This window comes from Mandrillus leucophaeus, unplaced genomic scaffold (genome assembly GCF_000951045.1).
Source record: "Mandrillus leucophaeus isolate KB7577 unplaced genomic scaffold, Mleu.le_1.0 Scaffold217, whole genome shotgun sequence".
Lineage (NCBI taxonomy): Eukaryota > Metazoa > Chordata > Mammalia > Primates > Cercopithecidae > Mandrillus > Mandrillus leucophaeus.
Genome location: NW_012102221.1, coordinates 2,546,686 through 2,568,423, shown reverse-complemented (window position 1 = coordinate 2,568,423; position 21,738 = coordinate 2,546,686). Strand labels below are relative to the sequence as shown.

General features: G+C 40.4%; 1 protein-coding gene across 1 annotated transcript in view; it reads left to right on the top strand.

Moving 5' to 3' along the window:
• Positions 1-21,738, top strand: part of KLKB1 (kallikrein B, plasma (Fletcher factor) 1) — a 35,128-nt gene that overhangs the window by 3,450 nt on the left and 9,940 nt on the right. Inside the window, exons 2-8 of the mRNA XM_011980780.1 lie at positions 559-744; positions 1,360-1,418; positions 5,304-5,466; positions 7,132-7,238; positions 9,873-10,032; positions 11,345-11,454; positions 21,479-21,638. Of these exons, the coding sequence (XP_011836170.1) occupies positions 1,361-1,418; positions 5,304-5,466; positions 7,132-7,238; positions 9,873-10,032; positions 11,345-11,454; positions 21,479-21,638 (758 nt within the window). The 5' untranslated portion in view covers positions 559-744; position 1,360. The remainder of the gene's footprint in view (positions 1-558; positions 745-1,359; positions 1,419-5,303; positions 5,467-7,131; positions 7,239-9,872; positions 10,033-11,344; positions 11,455-21,478; positions 21,639-21,738) is intronic.

Below are 21,738 nucleotides of genomic sequence, written 5' to 3'. Positions count from 1 at the left end.
GGCTGCTGGGGCTAATGTGGAGGCTAGAGTCTTGGGGGCCAGGCTAGAGCTGGAGCAGGTCTGAAGTCTAGGTCTTCTGTGGCCACCTTGGAGTCTAGAGCCCCAGAGGCTGACCTGGTCTGGGGTGAGCATGGGGCTGAGTACACAGAGGCCAGTCTGGCCTGTGGCAGGCCTGAATCCTGGTGCCGGGGTTTACTGGAGTGGGCTTGGTGCTTGGGGTCTGTGGTGAAGGTGGGTGCTATCTTAACTGTCCCTCTTCCATGCAAGAGGGTATCTCTCTCCATGCTGTGCTGCCCAGGCTTGAAGGTGGGGTGACACTGGTAATGTGAAATTGTACTTCCTACGCACTTCAATGTGTCTTTTCTTACTTCTGTGCTGCAACTGGGTGGTATAACTTCTCAACTGATTCCTGAGCTCTAGTGAAGTTATTTTCGTGCATGGATACTTGTTCAAATTGATGTTTCTGCAAGGGATGAGCACTAGAAACTCCTGTTCTGACAAACTCCTATTCCGGTTCTTGCTGACATCACTCCCTGAAATAGTTAATATACTTAACAGCTGAACACGGATAGGATGTTCACGGAATATGTTGACAGGACGAAAAGTTGAAACTGTTGGCAGAAACCCAAAGTCAATATCGAAGCCAAGGAAAACATTGCCTGCGGTGCCACATTAGAACAGCTTGAAGACCGTTCATTTTTAAGTGACAAGAGACTCACCTCCAAGAAGCAATTGTGTTTTCAGGTAGCAAATTTCTATTATTCTGATTGTTTCCAAAGAAACTATAATTTTTAAAGTATAGTTTTTTACTTTGTGAGAAAATTAGTCATTTATATTCTAATTTCCTGAGTATATAGATAGTAGAGAAGGAACTAATATTCCTTTATGTATAAATATTTAAATGTAAGATGATTTTAAATCAAAAAGAATACTTGATTGATTTAAAATTTTTAATTGGGCTTTAATATTTTCAGAGGTTTTCTTTACTCAGGGATTTTTGGACTGACATTATTGCCATTATTTATTAATTTTCTTTTTGCTCAAATCAAGAGGTTTCATAACTGTTTAATCTCTCTCTCTACCAATTCCCTTTCCAACATTACTAGCCACAGAGTTTGCCAATCAACAATAAACACAACAGTAGTCTGGAGGTCTCAATTTGTATCTTGGGAAGCATTATAAACTTTCCAACTCCCTAGACACAAATGTAGAGAAAAAACCCCTTGTTTTCTATACCAGAAACTGTGTGCTTTGTCTTGTAATTCAGACATTTACAAGAAAATCTGTATCACCTTAAATTAAGATTTATGTTAAATGCGGTCTAAAACCAACAGAGTTATGTATTGTTTTCTTTTTTAGAATGATTTTATTCAAGCAAGCAACTTATTTCATTTCCTTGTTTGCTACAGTTTCCTGTGGTAAGTGAATTATCTATAAAGCATGAAATTCAGGCTAAGACAGGAGTAGCCAAGCAAGTCGCACCACCTCTGGAGAAAGCTATTGAACATACAGCTTCGGGGATGGAGATAGTCCCTGATGATTCAGGACACGTGTCTATTTAATGTTCCAGAACAAGTACGATTTGTGAGATATATTGCTGTATACATACATTGCAGACCAGAGGAAGGAGCTCAGAAGTGGGAATGTCTTGGGACTTGTGTTAATAAAAACTTCTGTTCACAGATGACACTCTGCAAAACAAAACTCAAAACAAAAAAATTACTCCTCTATTTTTATCAACATTAAAAAATTAAACATTATCTGAAATTTCAAAAGAGGGCTGGGCATTATATAGTGTCTGGGTCCAATCCAAGTATCTGTTAGGTACATGATACACAGTTTTACTCTGGACAGCCAGGGAAGCATTTCAAAAATGAAAGTACCTGGTTTAAATTTAACTTAGCAAACCAGGCATTTGGATAGTTCTAGGTGAATAACTTTCAACACCAGATTTCGATCTCATTTCTCTATTAATATCATTAATTTTTGGAGAATAAAAATGATTCTGGGCATTTCATTAATCGCTATAGTGGGAGTTTTCTCTGTGTCCCCACAAGGCATGATTCTGAGTCTATGGTGACTTAAGAGGGCCACATAACAATGAGTATTTAACTTTCCTCTCGTATGGCTACAATAAACGTCTACAGGGAAGGTTTACATTCATAAAGAGACTACTTTTCCAGGAAAAAAGGCTTTTATTCCCCCTAAATCACAACTCCCCTGTGTCTGTCCCTCAACCCTGATTGTTTTTCTAAACCGTAATTTACCAACCCATGTGCAAACCCACTGAAAACTGAAAAGGAGCATGAGCCAGAGATACTGTGAACCACGGCCACCTCCAGGTGGTTTCTCATTTTCTGTTTTTTTCTTTTGGCAAAATAAATCATGATTATGGCTAGGAAAATTAAGGATGTAAATAAGCAAAAAACTAGAAACTACGTATTGCATGTAGTCCCCAAATTCAGAAGCAGTCATTGTTAAACATCTTTTGTTTAGTCTTTCAGATATTTTTCTACATATGCCTATTTGCACATTTTACAAAAAAGAGTTATTAACTATGGATACTCTTTGACTTGCATTTTCCACTTACAGCTACCTTTTGGTGCAAATAAATGACATTTTTTGGAGCTTGCTATTCTCTTTTTAAGGTATGTTTGTGTGCACATTCTTACGCACTTAGTTATTTCTGTAGAATACATTTTTTGAAATAAAAATACTAGATTCAAAGGTATGAATATTTTAGAAGGTTTTATGGTGTGGCATCATGAAATTATCTTTCAGAAAGGTTACTCCCAATTGACTTCTTCTACCAGCTAATAAGAGTCCTCATTTACCCCACTTAGGCCAACTCTAACAGGCTTCTGTTGCTTTGCATCCTGACATGTTTATCTTTCTGGAAACAGTATCCTAATTTATTTCTGCAGAGCTACTGCCTCTCAGTTTTGGTCCATGTGGTTCTGGTGACCCTGACTCTTCTGCTGAACCAGGAAGTGCACACATCCTGCTGGCTGCAGTGACCCAATCAGAGCCAACATCTTGCAATGAAGCGTTTGTTTAGATGTCTAGAAATAGGACTGTTACTTTTTTTTTTCCAATTTAACTTGAAACATAAGAGAATACAGAGGCCTGAGCTGCTGGTCCTATTTTGCTACTATGTGGAGCTTGAGAGTAATGGTAACACCATGACTGGAGCAAGCGGAAGGAGACTATTGTCCACTGATGCTATCGGTTGAGCACAATGTGGGGTTACTCCTTAAGCCAGAGTCACCATGGGCTTTTTGGCTCCTGAACCAATAGATTTCATTTGTATTCAAGCCACTTTGTACTAGGTTTTCCATCATTTGCAATCAAAACCAGTATACAAATATTGGTTATTTAATTTTTCATTTTTACTAATCTCATGGAAAAACTGGCTTCTAGTTGTTTTAACTTGCCTGTATTTGTGATTCTTCCCATTTTCATGTACTTACTAATCACTTCTATTTCTTTTGTAAATTATCTTTTCATATTTGTCCACTAATTCTTTAAAATTAGAGTACTTTTCTTCTCCTTATTGTTTATGTAATTGTTAAACAACACTGAATAACCTGCCCAAAATCCGTGGACATGGGAGCCCATGTGAAAGCTTTGAAAGCCACCATCGTTATGAGATAAACTATATAACAGTACTTTACATATGCTCCAAAATACAGTACAGACACGGCTATCATTGTCATGATCATCATTATCATCATGATCACCAACTTAGGAGGATAAGCAAGAACACCTACTAGAAGTTTCTTCCCATTCAGCAACAAAGTTGGCGTCTTTCTAGTCACTCCCTTCCCTGACTGAGTCGCATGGCAGTTCACAGAGGCTCAATGGCAGAATGGGAAGCTCTGGGCCAGCACCAGCCATTGTGTGCATCCTTGCGTGTGAACCTAGGTGCTGGAAGAAGAGTGACTGCTTGATAATTATGAGTCAGTCAAAACCACCAACTGTCTGACAAAACAGACCTCTTTGTAACCAGTATTGTCACTAAACCAATGCCTCCATGCTTTGTGCATACATGAAATCTAGGCAATACACTTGTATTCCCCAAAGCTTCCATTTGAAGAGATCTGCGCTCTTCCCAAATATAAACCTTACCCGAGAGGTGGTCATCTGGCCGCACCTCTGAGAGGGATAGAAGTCTTGCTGTGTTGGGTGGTCAGACTGGGGCTCAGGGCCAGAATCCCCAGGGGGTAGGATAGTGCAGAGAAGATGGCACTCTCCAGTGCTTAATAAAATGCACGTGGTCTAAGTTGCCCATTCCCTCAAAGGCAATAAAAAAATAGGTACTATGAAGAGTAACTACTGTCCCAGCGAATGGACAGGTTGTCATCGGAATAGCCATGGTTAATGCCCCAGCGAATGGACAGGTTGTCATCGGAGTAGCCATGGTTAATGGTCAGTTGACTGACTGAAATGAATATGCTGGCTGACCAGGAAAGCTCATTAAGCAGACTTGGAAGAGAGTCTTTCCAGGTAAATCCAAATTTACAAATTAAAGCAGTAATGACACCTAATTCTCTAATAATAGGTGGGATGCAGTATATTTTAGAGCTGGGAATAATTCCAAACAGCAAATAGTTCAAAATTTACTTTCAATTTAGCATATGCATGCATTTGCTTAAACTATCTTAAAAATGAGTAAAAAATATTGTCAGTTTGCTTGAATCATACTGAGATGCGGAACAATATTTAGCACTGCATGCTAGAAAAGGACACAGGATTGGGAGTCAGGGCTGGGTGACTGTCGCAGGATTTTCATTAACTGTGTGGATCTTGGGCAAGTCTGTATGCCCTGAGATTCAGTTATTTAACTTTCTTTCAAAAAACCTAATCCAGATGCAGATAACAAAACCTACTTCTAACTTCCCTTACAGAATTGTGAGAAGCTGGTGGAGATGTTTGTAACAAAAGTGTTTTGAAAATAGAGCAAATATTATTCTTTTTAAGGCATGATATTTTCATAGCATGTCAGGCAACAGGGAAAAACTAAGTTAGGATTTTATTTTATTGTGGGTAATTTATGTGCAAATTTTTGTGCAATTTAATGAAAATAAGCCAAAGTTTTAATGCAGAAGTGTCCAGAAAATTAAATAACACTCTACATTGTTCAAATGGTTGCCTTAATATATTTTATTTTCTCAGCATAATTAGAATTATATTATACAGGTCTTGGAGTAGTCAGTCAGTGGGAGAAGTTAAGACAACAGATATCTTTTTGTTAAAATTATTATTTGAATTATCTCAAATTAACTTTTATGGTTCTATCACAGGATGTCTGACTCAATTATATGAAAACGCCTTCTTCAGAGGTGGGGATGTAGCTTCCATGTACACCCCGAACGCCCAGCACTGCCAGATGATGTGCACATTCCACCCAAGGTGTTTGCTATTCAGTTTTCTTCCAGCAAGTTCCATCAATGACATGGAGAAAAGGTAAAAGTTGATATTTCATTATTGGAGAAGCCATTTTTCTAAACTGAATTGGTTTTGTGCAAAGAGGTATAGTATAACTGAGAGTTCTGTCTCAGACGGGGTTCAAGGACCAGCTTCAGCAAAATCCCTTCAAGTGGTTCTTACAAATACAGATTCCTCAGCAACAACCCAGATTTGCTGAACCAAAGTTTCTTGGGACTAGAAATCTGCATTTTAAACAATCACTGTGTTTATTTAAAGTAGTAGAAGCTAGTCATTTTCTATTCAAAGCCTCAAAATGCTTGAACATCGTTGGGCTAAGAGATTGTCTCCAGAAAGCGTCTAACAGGTGAACATTTCATCTGAATAAAGAAACAGACTTAACTGTGTGACCCGTGATCACATTAGTGGCTAGCACAGTCCGAAGGAAATAACGCAAGACAAGCATTTTGCGGAGAATATAATTGAGAAAGATCTAGAACTTGTGATTTTGGGACAGGGCAGATCTGAATGACGCCTAAAGTGAGCCAGTTTGGGCACCTATGGCATGATGCTATGTATGGTATGTGTGTGTTCATGTGTGCTTGTGCTTGTGTGAATATGTATTATTAACTGGAGATTTGTAAAAGTATTGGAAAAATACTACTTATGATTTTTTTTTTTTTTTTTTGAGATGGAGTCTTGCTTTGTAACCCAGGCTGGAGTGCAGTGGCACGACCTTGGCTCACTGCAACTTCCGCCTCCCAGGTTCAAGCGATTCTCCTGCCTTAGCCTCCCAAGTAGCTGGGATTACAGGCACGCACCACTACATCTGGCTAATTTTTGTATTTTTAGTAGAGACGGGGTTTCACCATATTGGCCAGGCTGGCCTTGAACTCGTGACCTCGTGATCCACCTGCCTCTGCCTCCAAAAGTGCTGGGATTACAGATGTGAGCCACCGCACCCGGCTGTAATTACAATTTTTATTACATCAGAGAGATGCTTATTAATCACAAGCTACAGTTTCATCTTAATGTTTTTTCATTTTGAATAAGAATAAGCTTTTCTTTGTTCTTCCCATTTCCATATTCATAACTCTTTTCTCATCTTCACTCCACGTGAGTTTGTGAACTAGAAATTGGATAGTCATTCTCTGATCCTACATGTTAAACTTGTAGAGAAAACCCAGATTGTATGTGAGGATCATCATCTTAAAAGTGGAGGTAGGTTCTAGAATTCTTATAAATAATGAAATTAACATGAAGGCTGACATTTGAGACAGAGGGAAGTCTTTCATTCAGTGCTGACTACAAGGAGTTAATAAGCAAGATGAACACACAATATACAGATCCAGCTCTTATCACTAAGTTAATTTTTTAAGTAAATGAAAGTATTTGCAAAAATAATTACCAATTAAGGACATAGTTGCCTGAAAGTTTAAGAACACAGGAAAAATCATTAACTCTTCAATATGGTTGACTTCCTGTACTTAAAAAATGTGAGTGTAAAGAAAACACAATGCTGAAGTTAAATATTATGGGGATGTTATAAAATTACCTCTAAGAGTGTTCTTTCCAGCAAGTTTTGGGGAAGCTATATTATTTCCCTTATTCCTGGTTTTATTTGTTAGTGTATAGAAAATGCTAGACATTTCCTCAATGTATGTTTGTTGTTCTACTTCCTAAATAAAGCTACTTTTAAAACAGGTTTGGCTGCTTCTTGAAAGATAGTGTTACAGGAACCCTGCCAAAAGTACATCGAGCAGGTGCAATTTCTGGACATTCCTTAAAGCAGTGTGGTCATCAAATAAGTGGTAAGCTGCGAATTTCTTAGCTACATTTGAGTTAATATTGAATCTACCTTAGAACAGCTTTTGCTAAAAGTTTGTGCTGCTACAGCCTTTTGGAAGGAATCACTCATAAACATAGAAGATGGGGCAGTATTCCGGACACAAAAGAGGGACCCATATTCATCTGGACACTTCTGTTGTCTTTATCAATCGACACATATTTAATGAGCCTCTATTATTTATGAGGTTAGCACTCAAGTGTAAGATTTGCAGAAAATGAATCCAAATAATCGTGTCTCCTTGTTTCCAGATAAGAATTTTTAAGAAAACACGAGGGAACATCTCTCTCAGGTTCACGTGAGGGTAATTTTTATATCAGTGATTCTCAACCGGCAGTGATTTTTGTCTCTTCCGTTAGGGGACATTTGACAATGTCTGAAGACACTTTTGGTTGCTATGACTAGGGAGGGCGTTATTAGCATTTACTAAGTAGAGGCCAGAATGCCTCTCTCATTTACTAAGAAGAGGCCAGAACGTTCGAATGCTGCTGCCCAACCTTCTACAAGGCACAGAGCAGTCCTCCACAGCAAATAATCTTCTGGCCCAAAATGTCAACAGTGCTGACATCAAGAAACTCTGATATACCATTAGGCCCAAACTGAAGAACTGAGTTCTGCAAATCTTGCTAAAAATAATACTTCTTAAAGGAAACTTGAGGACTAGGATGCTAGAGAACTTTGATTTTACATCTGAAGCTACTGATGTCTTGGGAAATAATTTCCAATGCTATCCTAATAAATTTAAGACAAATGAACTATTTCTCAAACATGACTGGGACTGATCAGAAAGCGAAAAGTGCTGAAAAGATTCAACTGATGGGTTGTCGGAATCTTAAAATAGCTGAGCTGTGATTCTATGTGTGACTATACATCATTATGATTTTATCTGTATTATGCACAATTAATTTTGTAGGTTCAAATTTCAGATGTTTTTAAATTTGTCATCCTTTCCTCCCTCATTGTTATCACCCCTTCAATACATACACACTTTGAGCCTGCTGTTTCCATGTTAACCAGTTATCAAAGGATGGCAAAGCCTTCGTTATCAATATGGGCCTGACTTAGCCAGTGTAATAGGTGTAGTCTACCTGAGGTGGGGTACATTTCCTAGTTTATAAGATCAATGTGTATGTTAATCTAATTTGGTATAAAGTATTCAAGGAAGTGCTGTTTCCAATTGTTGTATCTTATAGCAAAATTTAAAGAAAAAGTAATATTGTGCCTTTCCCAATATTCCTGTTATTGTTAATGTATTCTAAAACTCAGTGTTACTCACTTAGCTTGCTTTTAATGTTTTTTTCTAACTTCATCATCTTAAAGTGAAAAATTGTTCCCAAGTACATTAAATCTCTACTTTCAGGAACAATTCTAGTCAAAAGCATTTAGAGCTTTCATATGAACACTTAAAAAGTTGTTATTTGTAAGAGTCCCATCCCAACTCTTAGCCTATTCTTTTCTCACATGCAGAAAAATTGGAAAGAGATTTCATTTCTACTGTCTGCAAATTCCTGTATTTAAGAACCACTGTGAATAATCCACCTCCCTACCCAATTCAACATGCAGTTTTCCTGACAGTTTGTATATTTTCTGTCTTTCCCACCCTTAAATTTAGTTTTATGACTTCAACCATACTTCTTAGGAGTGGAAAGTTACCTGTAATAGATTATGGTTTATTCCACATAATCTTGGGGAATAAAACTTTAAAAAAGTTTATGGTTTATACTTCTGGTTTACATTACTTCCTTAACCAAAAGTCTAACTAAGAAATTTGAATATTTAAAAAAAAAAAGAGCCTAATTTTGCTTCATTGTCTGTGAAAAGAATTATCTATATCTTTTGCATGTAAGACAAATCTCAGTGAAAAGGGTGCTTAAATAGAAGTTAACACTATTTTAAAGCAAGAATGGAAGTGGTTTCATCATGCATAAACAACAACTCTCCACATTTTGTAACGATTGATCCAGATGCAATTTGTAGTCAGACAGAAGTTGAAAGCAGAGAAAGAACACTGGGAGATAGAGAAGCTCCTTCATTCAATGCAAAAGGTCAAAGGCACATCAGTTTCTTTAATAATGCAAACCTCAGCACACATGATCAGTGTCCTCATTATTATTGCCTTATTTCCCACTGCTCACTGTTAATTTCAACATGAAATTTACCTGTATTGCTGCATGCATCTTGCAGTTTAAGAAGCGAAGTAACCCAATTTCCAAGCTAGTGCTTTCAGGAAAATATTGGATTGTATTTACTTCGAGCAGAGTTTGATAATTTATGGACATACTAAAAATTTTAAATCCCTTAATTAATATAGCAATTGCCAAAACTGGGCTGTTATCCTTCTAAACTACCAGCCCAAATGGTAGTGGGATCCTTCTAAACTACCGACCCAAATGGTAGTGGGATCCTTCTAAACTACCGGCCCAAATGGTAGTGGGATCCTTCTAAAATACCAGCCCAAATGGTAGTGGGATCCTTCTAAAATACCAGCCCAAATGGTAGTGGGATCCTTCTAAACTACCAGCCCAAATGGTAGTGGGTATCTAATCTACCTCTAGAAAGAAAATGGACTGTATTTGCTCTATGTATTTTTTTTATACAGCTTGCCACCGAGACATTTATAAAGGAATTGATATGAGAGGAGTCAATTTTAATGTATCTAAGGTTAGCAGCGTTGAAGAATGCCAAAAAAGGTGCACCAATAACATTCGCTGCCAATTTTTTTCATATGCCACACAAACATTTCACAATGCAGAGTACCGGTGAGTACAATTCATGGTGTTTGTTCTTTATATTAGTGCCCCCAGGATTTCACTGTATTCTTCACAACCTCTTTTGTTCCCAAACTAAAAACCAAACAGGGCTTTTACTCCTAACCACTTTCCTTATTTACTTATTCTATTTTATATTTTTATCTTCTTTTTTTTTTTTTTTGAGACGGAGTCTCGCTTGTTGCCCAGGCTGGAGTGCGGTGGCATAATCTCGGCTCACTGCAACCTGTGCTTCCTGGCTTCAAGAAATCCTCCTTCCTCAGCCTCCCACATAGCTAGGACTACAGGAGCCCACCACCACACCTAGCTAATTTTTGTGTTTTTAGTAGAGACGGGGTTTTACCATGTTGCTCAGGCTGGTCTGGAACTCCTGATCTCGTGATCCACCCACCTGGGCCTCCCAAAGCGCTGGGATTACAGGCATGAGCCGCTGCTCCCGGCCCTTCATTTTAAAATTAAATAATTCATTTAATTTCATTTGTTTCTCTACTCTTTTCCTCTGGCAGGTAATTGTACCCCATCTTCAAAGCCTCGCATCCTCTTCCACCACTTCTCCAAAGGCTGATTCTTTCAGGTCTTTCCTCAGATACTGTCCCCTCCAAAGGGCCATTTCTGAGCATTCTCTTTTAAGCCACATTCAGCTCTGTTTATTTCATTCGTAGAGCTAATCGCAATTTGATTTTAACTTGTGAATTTATTTCCTTATTTTTAAATCTCATTTTTGTTTGCATAGATGTATGGGGTACAAGTGTAATTTTGTTACCTTGGTGTATTGTACAGTGGTAAAGTCTGGGCTTTTGGTATATCCATCACTGGAGTCACGTACATTGTACCCACTAAGCAATTTTTCATCACCTGCCCCTTTCCCACCTCTCTATCACCTTCCCAGTCTCTACTGTCGATCACTCCATGCTCTTCTCAATTGTGGTGTCATTTTTCCTGAAGCGAAATTTTGGTGTCATTGTTTCTGAAGTCATTTTCTGAAGTCTGTGTCATTTTTTGCTTTCCTGAAGTGAATTTTGGTGTCATTTTTCCTGAAGTTCCATTTGTCCCACGCATAGGCCTTACTTATAGAATGAGGGTTTAGTGTCATGGTGTCTCCTGCCTCATTCTCACCCCAACTTTCCCTTGACCCCTTTGTGAGGAGAAGGATGTCCATTTGATTAATAATGCAAACCCCTAACCCACTCATTATCAGCATCATTGTTTTTTCCACTGTCCGTTTGAATACTAAATGTTACCTGGACTGCTACCTCCGCCTCAAAGTGCAGGAAGCAAAGTAACCTCTTTTCTTCCCATTCAGGAACACTTGCCTATTAAAGCACAGTCCCGGAGGAACACCTACCACTATAAAGGTGCTGAATAATGTGGAATCTGGATTCTCACTGAAGCCCTGTGCCCTTTCAGAAATTGGTAATTGTAGGACCACTTCACCTTGTGATTGTAGTAGGCGGAATAGGAGCCCCCAGAGATGTCCCTGTGCGGAGTCCCGGTACCTGTGCGTGTGTTCCCATAGCTGGCAAAAGCGTTTCTATCAATGGGATTCAGTTAAGGACTTTGAGATGGGGAGTTTACTCTGGATTTTCTTGATGGGCCCAATGTACTCACAGGATTGGGTGCTCACAAGGCTAATAAGAAAAAGGGAGAGGCAGAAGGGTCAGAGGCAGAGAGAGGATTGAAGGTGTTACACTGCTGGCTTTGAAGATGAAGGTCCGTGAGCCAAGGAATGCAGGCGGCCTCTAGAAGTTGAAAAGGGCGAGGAAACAGTTTCCCTGTGGAGCATCCTGGAGGAACAAGCCCTGCTGATGTCTTGATTTTAGCCCAGTAAGACCCAATCTCTCGAATGGTAAGATAATAAATTTTTGTTGTTTTTAACCACTGAGTTTGTGGTTATGCCCCTATAGCAGCAGTTATAGGAAACTAGTACAGTGATGTTGTTATAGGAACAATGATACTGTAGCAAAACTGTAAGGTCCTTCCTTGGTTGTGTCCCTATCTAGGGAAATGACTCTACCTGGGGAGGGAAATAACATTCTGTCATGTCACACATAAAGGTAATTTCAATGGAATTGTCCAGAAAATTGCCATGACATTCCACCTCATTTAGCATATCAGGATGTTAATGACAAGATGTTACTGAAACCAAATCCCTTACTGCCAGTTCTCCGCAGTACTGGGTGCTGGCTTTGTGCCTGGCCCTGTGTTGGGTGCTGGGCTAGGATTTCCCTGTGGAAGATTGGGAAGGTTGGTTACAAGGTGTCTATTTTCCTGTCTCCTCTTTGCGACAGCACACCTTCTCCACGGTGCGTGCCAGGTTCACGTGTACTGGTGATGTGATTTTAATGTTCATATTATTTTTTTCTGGGAGAGTTTTTGAAGGCTGCCAGGAGGCAGGACTCGATGCAAGCATGCTCCATTCTGTACCCAGCACTGTTGCTGGAAGGATTTGCTGCACTTACCCAGGGAACAGGCAAGCTCATGCCGTGGTTCTGGGCTGTCACAGCTGCTGTCCACACCTGGGAGAGCACCCTGGATGGCTCATCCCTGTACTTGCTTTCTTGTTAAATTGCAATGAGTTCACATGTGATTTAATCTGATCAAACGGCCTTTACAGACTAGTAAAAATCTGGCTGTTTCAGGCAGTGTTTTGAGCTGCTAAGGGCATGGCTTTTCACTGAGTACGTGTTCCCCGTTCCTCAGGGAACACCCAGTAGCTACGTGCCTCCTCAACCTGGAGTAGGGCTGTCTCCTGGCCTCACTGCCCAGATGAGATTCATAAGTTAGGGATCATCTGTAGTCATCACTACAGATTTGTCCTTAGTTTCACCACGGACTTTTCTAATTTTACAAACAAAACCCCTAAGGCTCCTAGAAGGAGGGCAGAAGTGAAGGTGCTCGGGTGTCACATAGCTGATGAGCTGAACCAGAACCTGACCCTTGGGTCACACAGATTTCACATTGCTCACTCCCCCTTTTGATTTTTTAATGGATTTAATGGTGTTTTAAAGTCTCCTGCCTCTCAACTCATATGAATTCATCATATTTACAGATTTCCTTCTCTTGCAGTCCATCTTCCTGCATAGATCTTGAGAGATGTCATGATAATCACATCTCCCCAGTTAATTTAACAAAACTGTTTGCAATTCTGATATGGGAAATCTACCATATGACTTAGTAATTTATCAATTGAGGTGGTAAACGTATTTTTCAAGCCAAAAGTAGGAGAACATAAACTGGAAAAAAAAGGTGTTTTTTTTTTTTTAATTTTTATCACCTCTGGGGAAGAAAATCTGATAAATGAACCTGGTTGATGAAATTGCAATTAGTGGGAGCAACATCATGGTTTCTGTTCTGAGACTAACCAGATGGCATCTTGAAATAGAGAATGTCCTAGAAATCAACTGGTTGCTTGGCCAAAATATCTATAAATAGTACCCGACATGTTAGATAGGAAAAGCAAAGTAAAAGCGATTTTAATAGGTTAGGACATTGGGCTGAAGTATTGCATATATTTAGTGTCACGTGCATCTGTGTGAAGAGACCACCAAACAGGCTTTGTGTGAGCAATAAAGCTTTTTAATCACCTGGGTGCAGGAAGGCTGAGTCCAAAAAGAGAGTCAGGGAAGGGAGATAGGGGTGGGGCCATTTTACAGGATTTGGGTAGGTAATGGAAAATTACAGTCAAAGGGGTTGTTCTCTGGTGGGCAGGGGTGGGGGTCACAAGGTGCTCAGTGGGAGAGCTTCTGAGCCAGGAGAAGGAATTTCACAAGGTAATGTCATCAGTTAAGGCAGGAACTGACTATTTTCACTTCTTTTGTCATTCTTCAGTTACTTCAGGCCATCTGGATATATGTGTTCAGGCTTAGGCCCAGAGGCCTGACATTCCTGTCTTCTCATATTAATAAGAAAAATAAAATGAAATAGGAGTAAAGTGTTGGGGTGGCAAAAATTTTGGGGGTGGTATGGAGAGATAACGGGCGATGTTTCTCAGGGCTGCTTCGAGCAGGATTAGGGGTGGCGTGGGAACCTAGAGTGGGAGAGATTAAGCTGAAGAAAGATTTTGTGGTAAAGGTTGATATTGTGGGGTTGTTAGTGGGAGCATTTGTCGTATAGAATGATTGGTGATAGCCTGGATATGGTTTTGTATGAATTGAGAAACTAAACAGAAGACATAAGGTCTGAATAAGAGAAGGAGAAAAACAGGTATTAAAGGACTAAGAATTGGGAGGACCCAGGACATCTAATTAGAGAGTGCCTAAGGGGGTTCAACATAATTAGTTGCTTGGTTGCTGAGTTTTTGGGCTCTATCCTTGACAGAGTCCTCCTTCTTAAGTTGGAGGCTGAGCTTGGTGAGGTGTGTTTTTAAAAGACCATTAGTCCTTTCTACCTTCCCTGAAGATTGAGGAGAGTAAGGGGTATGAAGGTTTTGCTGACTACTAAGAGCCTGAGAAACTGCTTGGGTGATTTGACTAATAAAGGCCGGTCCATTATCAGATTGTATAGAGGTGGGAAGTCCAAACCAAGGAATTATGTCTTACAGAAGGGAAGAAATGACCACGGTGGCCTTCTCAGACCCTGTGGGAAAGGCCTCTACCCATCCAGTGAAAGTGTTGCCCAGACCAAGAGGTATTTTAGTTTCCTGACTCGGGGCATGTGAGTAAAGTCAATTTACCAGTCCTCTGCAGGGACAAATCCCCAAGCTTGATGTGTAGGGAAGGGAGGGGGCCTGAACAATCCCTGAGGAGTAGTAGAATAGCAGATGGAATACTGAGAAGTGATTTCCTTGGGGATAGATTTCCACAATGGAAAGGAAAAGAGGGGTTTTAAGAGGCAGGCTAGTGGCTTGTTACTTACATGGAAGAGGTTACGAAATGATGACAGAATAGAATGGGCCTGTGAGGCTGGAAGGAGATATTTTCCTTGGTCCAAGAACTATTTGCCTTGTGTGGGAAGAGATTGATAGGTGGAAGTTTCAATGTGGGAGTAGATGGGAGTGACCGAATAGAGGGAGGAAAAACTAGCCTTGAGGGACAGAAGTTGGAATGCTAGCTGCTTTTATAACTACCTTATCAGCATGGGTGTTGCCTTGAGCAATGGGATCTGATGCCTTTTGATGGCCCTTGCAGTGAATGACTCCAGCTTCCTTTGGATGTAAAGTGGCCTTGAGAAGAGTTTTTATTAAAGAGGCATTAATGATGGAGGACACTTGCAGAGTGAGGAAACCTCTTTCAGCCCATATAACAGCATAGTGGTGCAGGATATGGAAGGCATATTTAGAGTCAGTGTAAATATTGATGCATAGTCCCTTTGCAAGAGTGAGGACCTGAGTTAAGGCAATGAGTTTGGCTTGCTGAGAGGTAAGTTAAGGCAATGAGTTTGGCTTGCTGAGAGGTAGTGGAGGGGTGCAGAGTGGTAGCCTCAATGATAGATGTAGAAGATATTATAGCATACCCTGCCTTTGCTGGTGGGTGGAGATTAGGCCTGGTGGAACTGCCATCAATAAGCCAGGTGTGATTAGGGTAAGGAATAGGAAAGACAGAAGTATGGGGAAATGGAGTGGATGTCAGGTGGATCAGAGAGATACAGTCATGGGGATGGGGGCCAGCCTAAAACAGTAAGGTCAAGTTGTTTCGACAGAAAGCTTACAGGGCAAGGTCCTGGCTCTTGTGTAAGAATTTTGACTGCACAGCCCTGTACTTTGGCTGTGTGTAATGAAAAGGGTTGGGATGAGTTAGGGAGAGCTAGTGCGGGAGCAGCTTCTAGGGCTGTTTTTAAGGAATGGCAAGAGGAGTGGCTAAAGGATTTAGGATCTATGGGGTCAGCTAGGTTTGCTTTTGTGAGTTTATATAATGGTTTAGTTAGGATGGTAAAACTAGGTATCCAAAGGCGGAAGTACTTAATGCCTAGGAAGAAAAGAAGTTGTTGTTTTGTAAAAGGGGTTGGGACTTGGGAGATTAGCCAGACATGATCAGCAGGGAGAGCACGTGTGTTCTCATGAAGAATTATGTCCAGATAGGTAATGGATGAGGAAGAAATTTGGGCTTGACTGAAGTAATGGGGGCTGTCTGTGAAGCCTTGCAGCAGTACAGCCCAGGTAATTTGCTGAGCCTCATGGGTGTCAGGGTCAGTCCAAGTGAAAGCAAAGAGAGGCTGGGATGAAGGGTGCAAAGGAATAGTAAAGAAAGCATGTTTGAGATCCAGAACAGAATAATGGGTTATGGAGGGGTTGTGGAGGGAGGTATTGAGGATAGGAGAGTATATATCCACTGGGTGGATAGGCAAGACAGTTTGGTTGATAAGGCACAGATCCTGAACTAACCTGTAAGGCTTGTCTGGTTTTTGGACAGGTAAAATGGGGGAATTGTAAAGAGAGTTTATAGGCTTTAAAAGGCCCTGCTGTAACAGGCGAGTGATAACAGGCTTTAATCCTTTTAAAGCGTGCTGTGGGATGGAATAGTGGCGTTGGGCAGGGTAAGGGTGATTAGGTTTTAATGGGATGGTAAGGGGTGCATGATCAGTCGCCAAGGAGGGAGCAGAGGTAACCTACACTTGTGGATGAAGGTGGGGACATAAAAGGGGAGGATGCGAAGGAGGCTTTGGGGACAAGGGTGGCAATGAGGTGTGGCTGTGGCCTAGGAAAGTCAGGGAGACAGATAATTTAGTTAAAATGCCTCAACCTAATAAGGGAGCTGGGTAGGTGGGGATAACTAAAAAGGAGTGCATAAAAGAATGTTGTCCAAGTTGGCACCAGGGTTGGGGAGTTTTAAGAGGTTTAGAAGCCTGGCCATCAATACCCACAACAGTTATGGGAGCAAGGGAAACAGGCCCTTGCAAAGAAGGTAATGTGGAGTGGGTAGCCGCTGTATTAATTAAGAAGGGGATGGACTTACCCTCCATTGTAAGAGTTGCCCAAGGCGTCTGTGATCCCAGGTCCAGGAGGCTTCCGAGGCGATCAGGCAGCGTCAGTTTTCAGCTGCTAAGCCAAGAAGATCTGGGAAGGAGTCAGTCAGAGAGCCTTGGGTCAGAGTTCCAGGGGCTCTGGGAGTGGCTGCTGGGTGAGTTGGAGAATCCAATTTCCACTGGGGTCCCACACAGATGGGACATGGCTTAGGAGGAATCCTCGGCTGTGGGCATTCCTTGACCCAGTGGCCAGATTTCTGGCACTTGAAACAAGATCCTAATGGAGGAGGTCCTGTAGGAATGCTTGGCCACTGCAGCTTAGGCATTTTGAAGTTTTTGTGTGCTGGAGATGTGGCTGGGTTTTGTCTCACAGCAGAGGCAAGGAATTGCAACTCAGAAATATGTTGCTACTTGTCTGCCTCTACTCTATTATTGTACACCTTGAAGACAAGGTTAATTAAGTCCTGCTGTGGGGTTTGAGGGCTGGAATCTAATTTTTGGTGGTTTTTTTTTAAATGTCAGGAGCTGACTGGGTGATAAAATGCATATTGAGAATAAGACAGCTTTCTGGCCCTTCTGGGTCTAGGGCTGTAAAGCATCTCAAGGTTGCTGCCAAATGAGCCATGAACTGGGCTAGGCTTTTTATATTTGATGAAAAAGAGCCTAAACACTAACTGATTTGGGAGAGGTCACATAAAGAAGAAGGAGCATTAATCTTGACTATGCCTTTAGCTCCAGCCACCTCTTTAGGAGGAAATTGTTGGGCAGGTGAGAGGGCTGGGTGTGAAGCCGGACCGGGTGTGAGGAGGGGAGGTGATAGAAGGATTATAGGGTGGAGGAGCAGAGGCTGAAGGAGAATTGGGACCTGGCTCAGTCTGGCAAGGAGCAGCCTGGGGAGGAGGGGAGAGGTCAGATGGGTCCATAGAAAAGGAAGATTGGAAAGACTCAGCAACGCTTGGGGTTGGGATTGAGGGGACAGGCGGGAGGGAAAGAAGGAAGATTTGGGATGAGTTGCATTGGGAACAAAGACTAGGGAGGGACTGATGTGTAAAAGAATGCTTGGACGTCAGGCAGCTCAGACCATTTGCCCATTTTACAACAAGAATTATCTAGATCTTGTAGGATGGAAAAATTGAAAGTGCCGTTTTCTGGCTATTTGGAACCATTGTCAAGTTTGTTTTGGGGTTAAGCGGCATTGCAGAAGAAAATAAGGTGTTTCGGTTTTAGGTCAGGTGTGAGTTGAAGAGGTTTTAAGTTCTTGAGAACATAGGCTGAGGGAGAAGAAGGAGGAGTGGAGGGTGGAAAGTTGCCTATAGTGAATGAGGCAAGCCCAGAGAAAAGAGAGGGTAGAGACATGGAGAGAAGGGGTCAGGGTGCTTGCCCCCCAGGAAAGTGGTGCTTGCCACTAAGGGTGAAGGATCAAGGCAGGCATCCCTAAGGTGATCAGACACCTCTGAAATATGGGCGCATAATCAAGCAGGTGTCCCTGTAGTGATTAAATGCCAAGGGAAGACTGTCTTTCCGAGTCCATGACCGGTGCCAGAGTTTTGGGTTCACAGATAAAACGCGTCTCCTCTGTCTCTACCAGAAAATGAAATGAATTGAAATTAAGAGAAGGGAGAGATTGAAGGATGGCGCCAAGATTAAAAGGAGAAAGAGGTTGAGGGATAGTGAGAGAGATTGGATAAGAGAGTAAAAAGAGGCCGTTTACCCAATTTAAAATCGGTGAGATGTTCCTTGGGCTGGTTGGTCTGAGGACCAGAGGTCGTAGGTGGATCTTTCTCACAGAGCAAAGAGCAGGAGGACAGGGGATTGATCTCCCAAGGGAGGTCCCCCAATCCGTGTCACGGCACCAAATGTCATGTGCACCCGTGTGAAGAGACCACTAAACAGGCTTTGTGTGAGCAATAAAGCTTTTTAATCATCTGGGTGCAGGTGGGCTGAGTCAGAAAAGAGAGTCAGTGAAGGGAGATAGGGGTGGGCCGTTTTATAGGATTTGGGTGGGTAATAGAAAATTACAGTCAAAGGGGTTGTTCTCTGATGGGCAGGGTTGGGGGTCACAAGGTGCTCAGTGGGTGAGCTTCTGAGCCAGGAGAAGGAATTTCATAAGGTGATGTCATCAGTTAAGGCAGGAACTGGCCATTTTCACTTCTTTTGTCATTCTTCAGTTACTTCAGGCCATCTGGATGTATGCATGCAGGCTTGGGCCCAGAGACCTGACATTTAACATGAATAAATGTGAAGTTCTTAGAATCATACATACACATTGGAAAAGATGGGGTTTAATAGCACTTTATAAGGAGACTTGAAGAATGTTTGAGAATCCACTATGAAGCTGCTGAAAATATCAAGAAAATTTAATTCTTATGTATATAAATAATGTGTCTGTTTTACATGAATTCCCTCTATCAAGTTTGGTATTTTAATATAGCATATATTATTTTTTCATAGTAGATTTAAAATTTTTGATGTATAATTTAGATAACATAAAATTAACCCTTTGAAAGTGTACAACTCGGTGGTTTTTAGTATATCCACCTGATTTCACAAGAATCACCACTATCTAGTTCCAGAACATTTTTATTACCACTGAAGAAAGACTGTATCCATTGGCAGTCTTTCTCCATTGCCTACTCCTCCAATCCCCTGGCAACCACTATCTACTTTCTATGTCTGTGGACTTGACTCTTCGGGACATTTTACATAAATGGAATCATGCAATGCAGCACATTTTGCATCTAGCTTTTTTCATCTGGAGTGTTTTCAAGGCTCATTCATATTCTAGCATATATTGGTACTTTGTTCCTATTTAGGACTAAATAGTATTCTATTATATGAATAAACCATATTTTGTTTATATACTTAGTTTGATGAACATTTGAGTTGTTTCTGGATTTTTTTTTTTTTTTGCCTCTTATGAATAATGCTGCAATGGATAGCAGTTTTTGTGTAGGCATACATTTTAAATTCTCTTATGTATATACTTAGGATTAAAATTGTTGGATCATACAGTAACTCCATGTTTAACTTTTTGATGAAGTGTCAAACTGTTTTTGAGAGCAGCTACACAATTTTACATTCTTACCAGCAACAACTGAGTGCTTCAATCTCTCTACAACCTTAACAACACTTGTTATTGTCTTTTTTATTATTGCCTTTCTAGGCAGTGTGAAGTGGTGTCTCACTGTGGTTTTGATATGTATTTCCCTAATGACTAATAATGTTGTGTATCTTTTCATATGCTTATTATCAATTTGAATAAATTCTTTGGGGAAATCTCTGTTTAAATCCTTTAGCCATTAAAAATAATTGGGTTATTTTGTTTTCATTGTTGAGTTGTATGAACTCTTTATATACTCTGGATACTACACTCTTGTAACATATATTATTGGCAAATTTTCTGTGCATCTGCAGGTCATCTTTTCACTTTAGTGATGGTGTTCTCTGAAGCGCAAAAGTTTTTAAACTTGATGAAATACAGTCTGGCTTTATTCTTGCATGTGCTTTACCTAAAATGCCAAAACCTAATTCATGGTTATGAAGATTTTTGCGTATGATTTGTTCTTAGAGGTTTATAGTTTTAGCTCTTACATTTAGGTATTTGATGCATTTTAAATTAAATTTTGTATATGGTGTAAAGTAGGAATCCAACTTAATTCTTGCATGTGGATATTCAGTTATTCCATTGTCTTGAAACCCTTTTCAAAATCAATTTTCTATAAATGTAAGAGTTTATTTTTAGACCATCAGTTCTATCCCATTGACCTATATGTCTGTCCTAATGCCAGTTACACACAATCTTGATTACCATAACTTTGTAGTAAGTTTTGAACTCAGACAGTCTGAGTGCATTTATTTTGTTCTTTTTCAAGATTAATTTGGTTATTCCGGATCTTTTACATTTCCATATGAATTGTAGGTTGGTTGTCAATTTCTGCAACAAAAAGGCAGCAGGATTTTGACAGAGAGTGCATTGAATCTGTAGACCAATGAGTATCAATAGAATTATGTGTTACCAAATTTAGGAAGCTACATAAATGATAGGAACACAACTAAAATAAAACTAAGATATAAGATCGCATTAATGTAATGTTAATAAAAGTGGATTGTCTCCTGTTCTAATTTTAATGGGCACAAAACATTTTTGTTAATCACTTCTTATTAAAGAATTTTTTATAATATTCAGGAAAATACAACAACAAAAAACCCTTACCCCCAAAGGCCTCAGAGACAGAGTAATAGAAGGAAAACGTAAACACATGCTGAGTAATGCAAACATTTGGCAACAGTGGTGACTGGAGCTGGGAGCACAGCTTTTATTTCTCTGACATAGGAGTTTGCCCCTTAGAGTTGGACCAGTTTTGCCTTCCTCTAAATGACAAACAGTTTGGAGGTATTTTAAAGGACGTTTTGTCACTTAGGATGTTTAGTACCATGAATAATATAAATAGTCATAATTCCTTAATTACGATGACAAAATACAAGCGAATTTAGCATCGTGTGGTTTCCTAAGGATCATCTCTCTCTGAGTTCACAGGTTGTCACATGAACATCTTCCAGCATCTTGCCTTCTCGGATGTGGATGTTGCCAGAGTTCTCGCCCCAGATGCTTTTGTGTGTCGAACCATCTGCACCTATCATCCCAGCTGCCTCTTCTTTACGTTCTATACGAATGCATGGAAGATCGAGTCACAAAGGCCAGTATGCATGGCTGGCACTTGCTGCTGTACTTTCATCAATTTTATTTTAGAGTCTGAGTTTTTAAAAGTTTCCTTCATTTCCCTCAAAACACTTGGA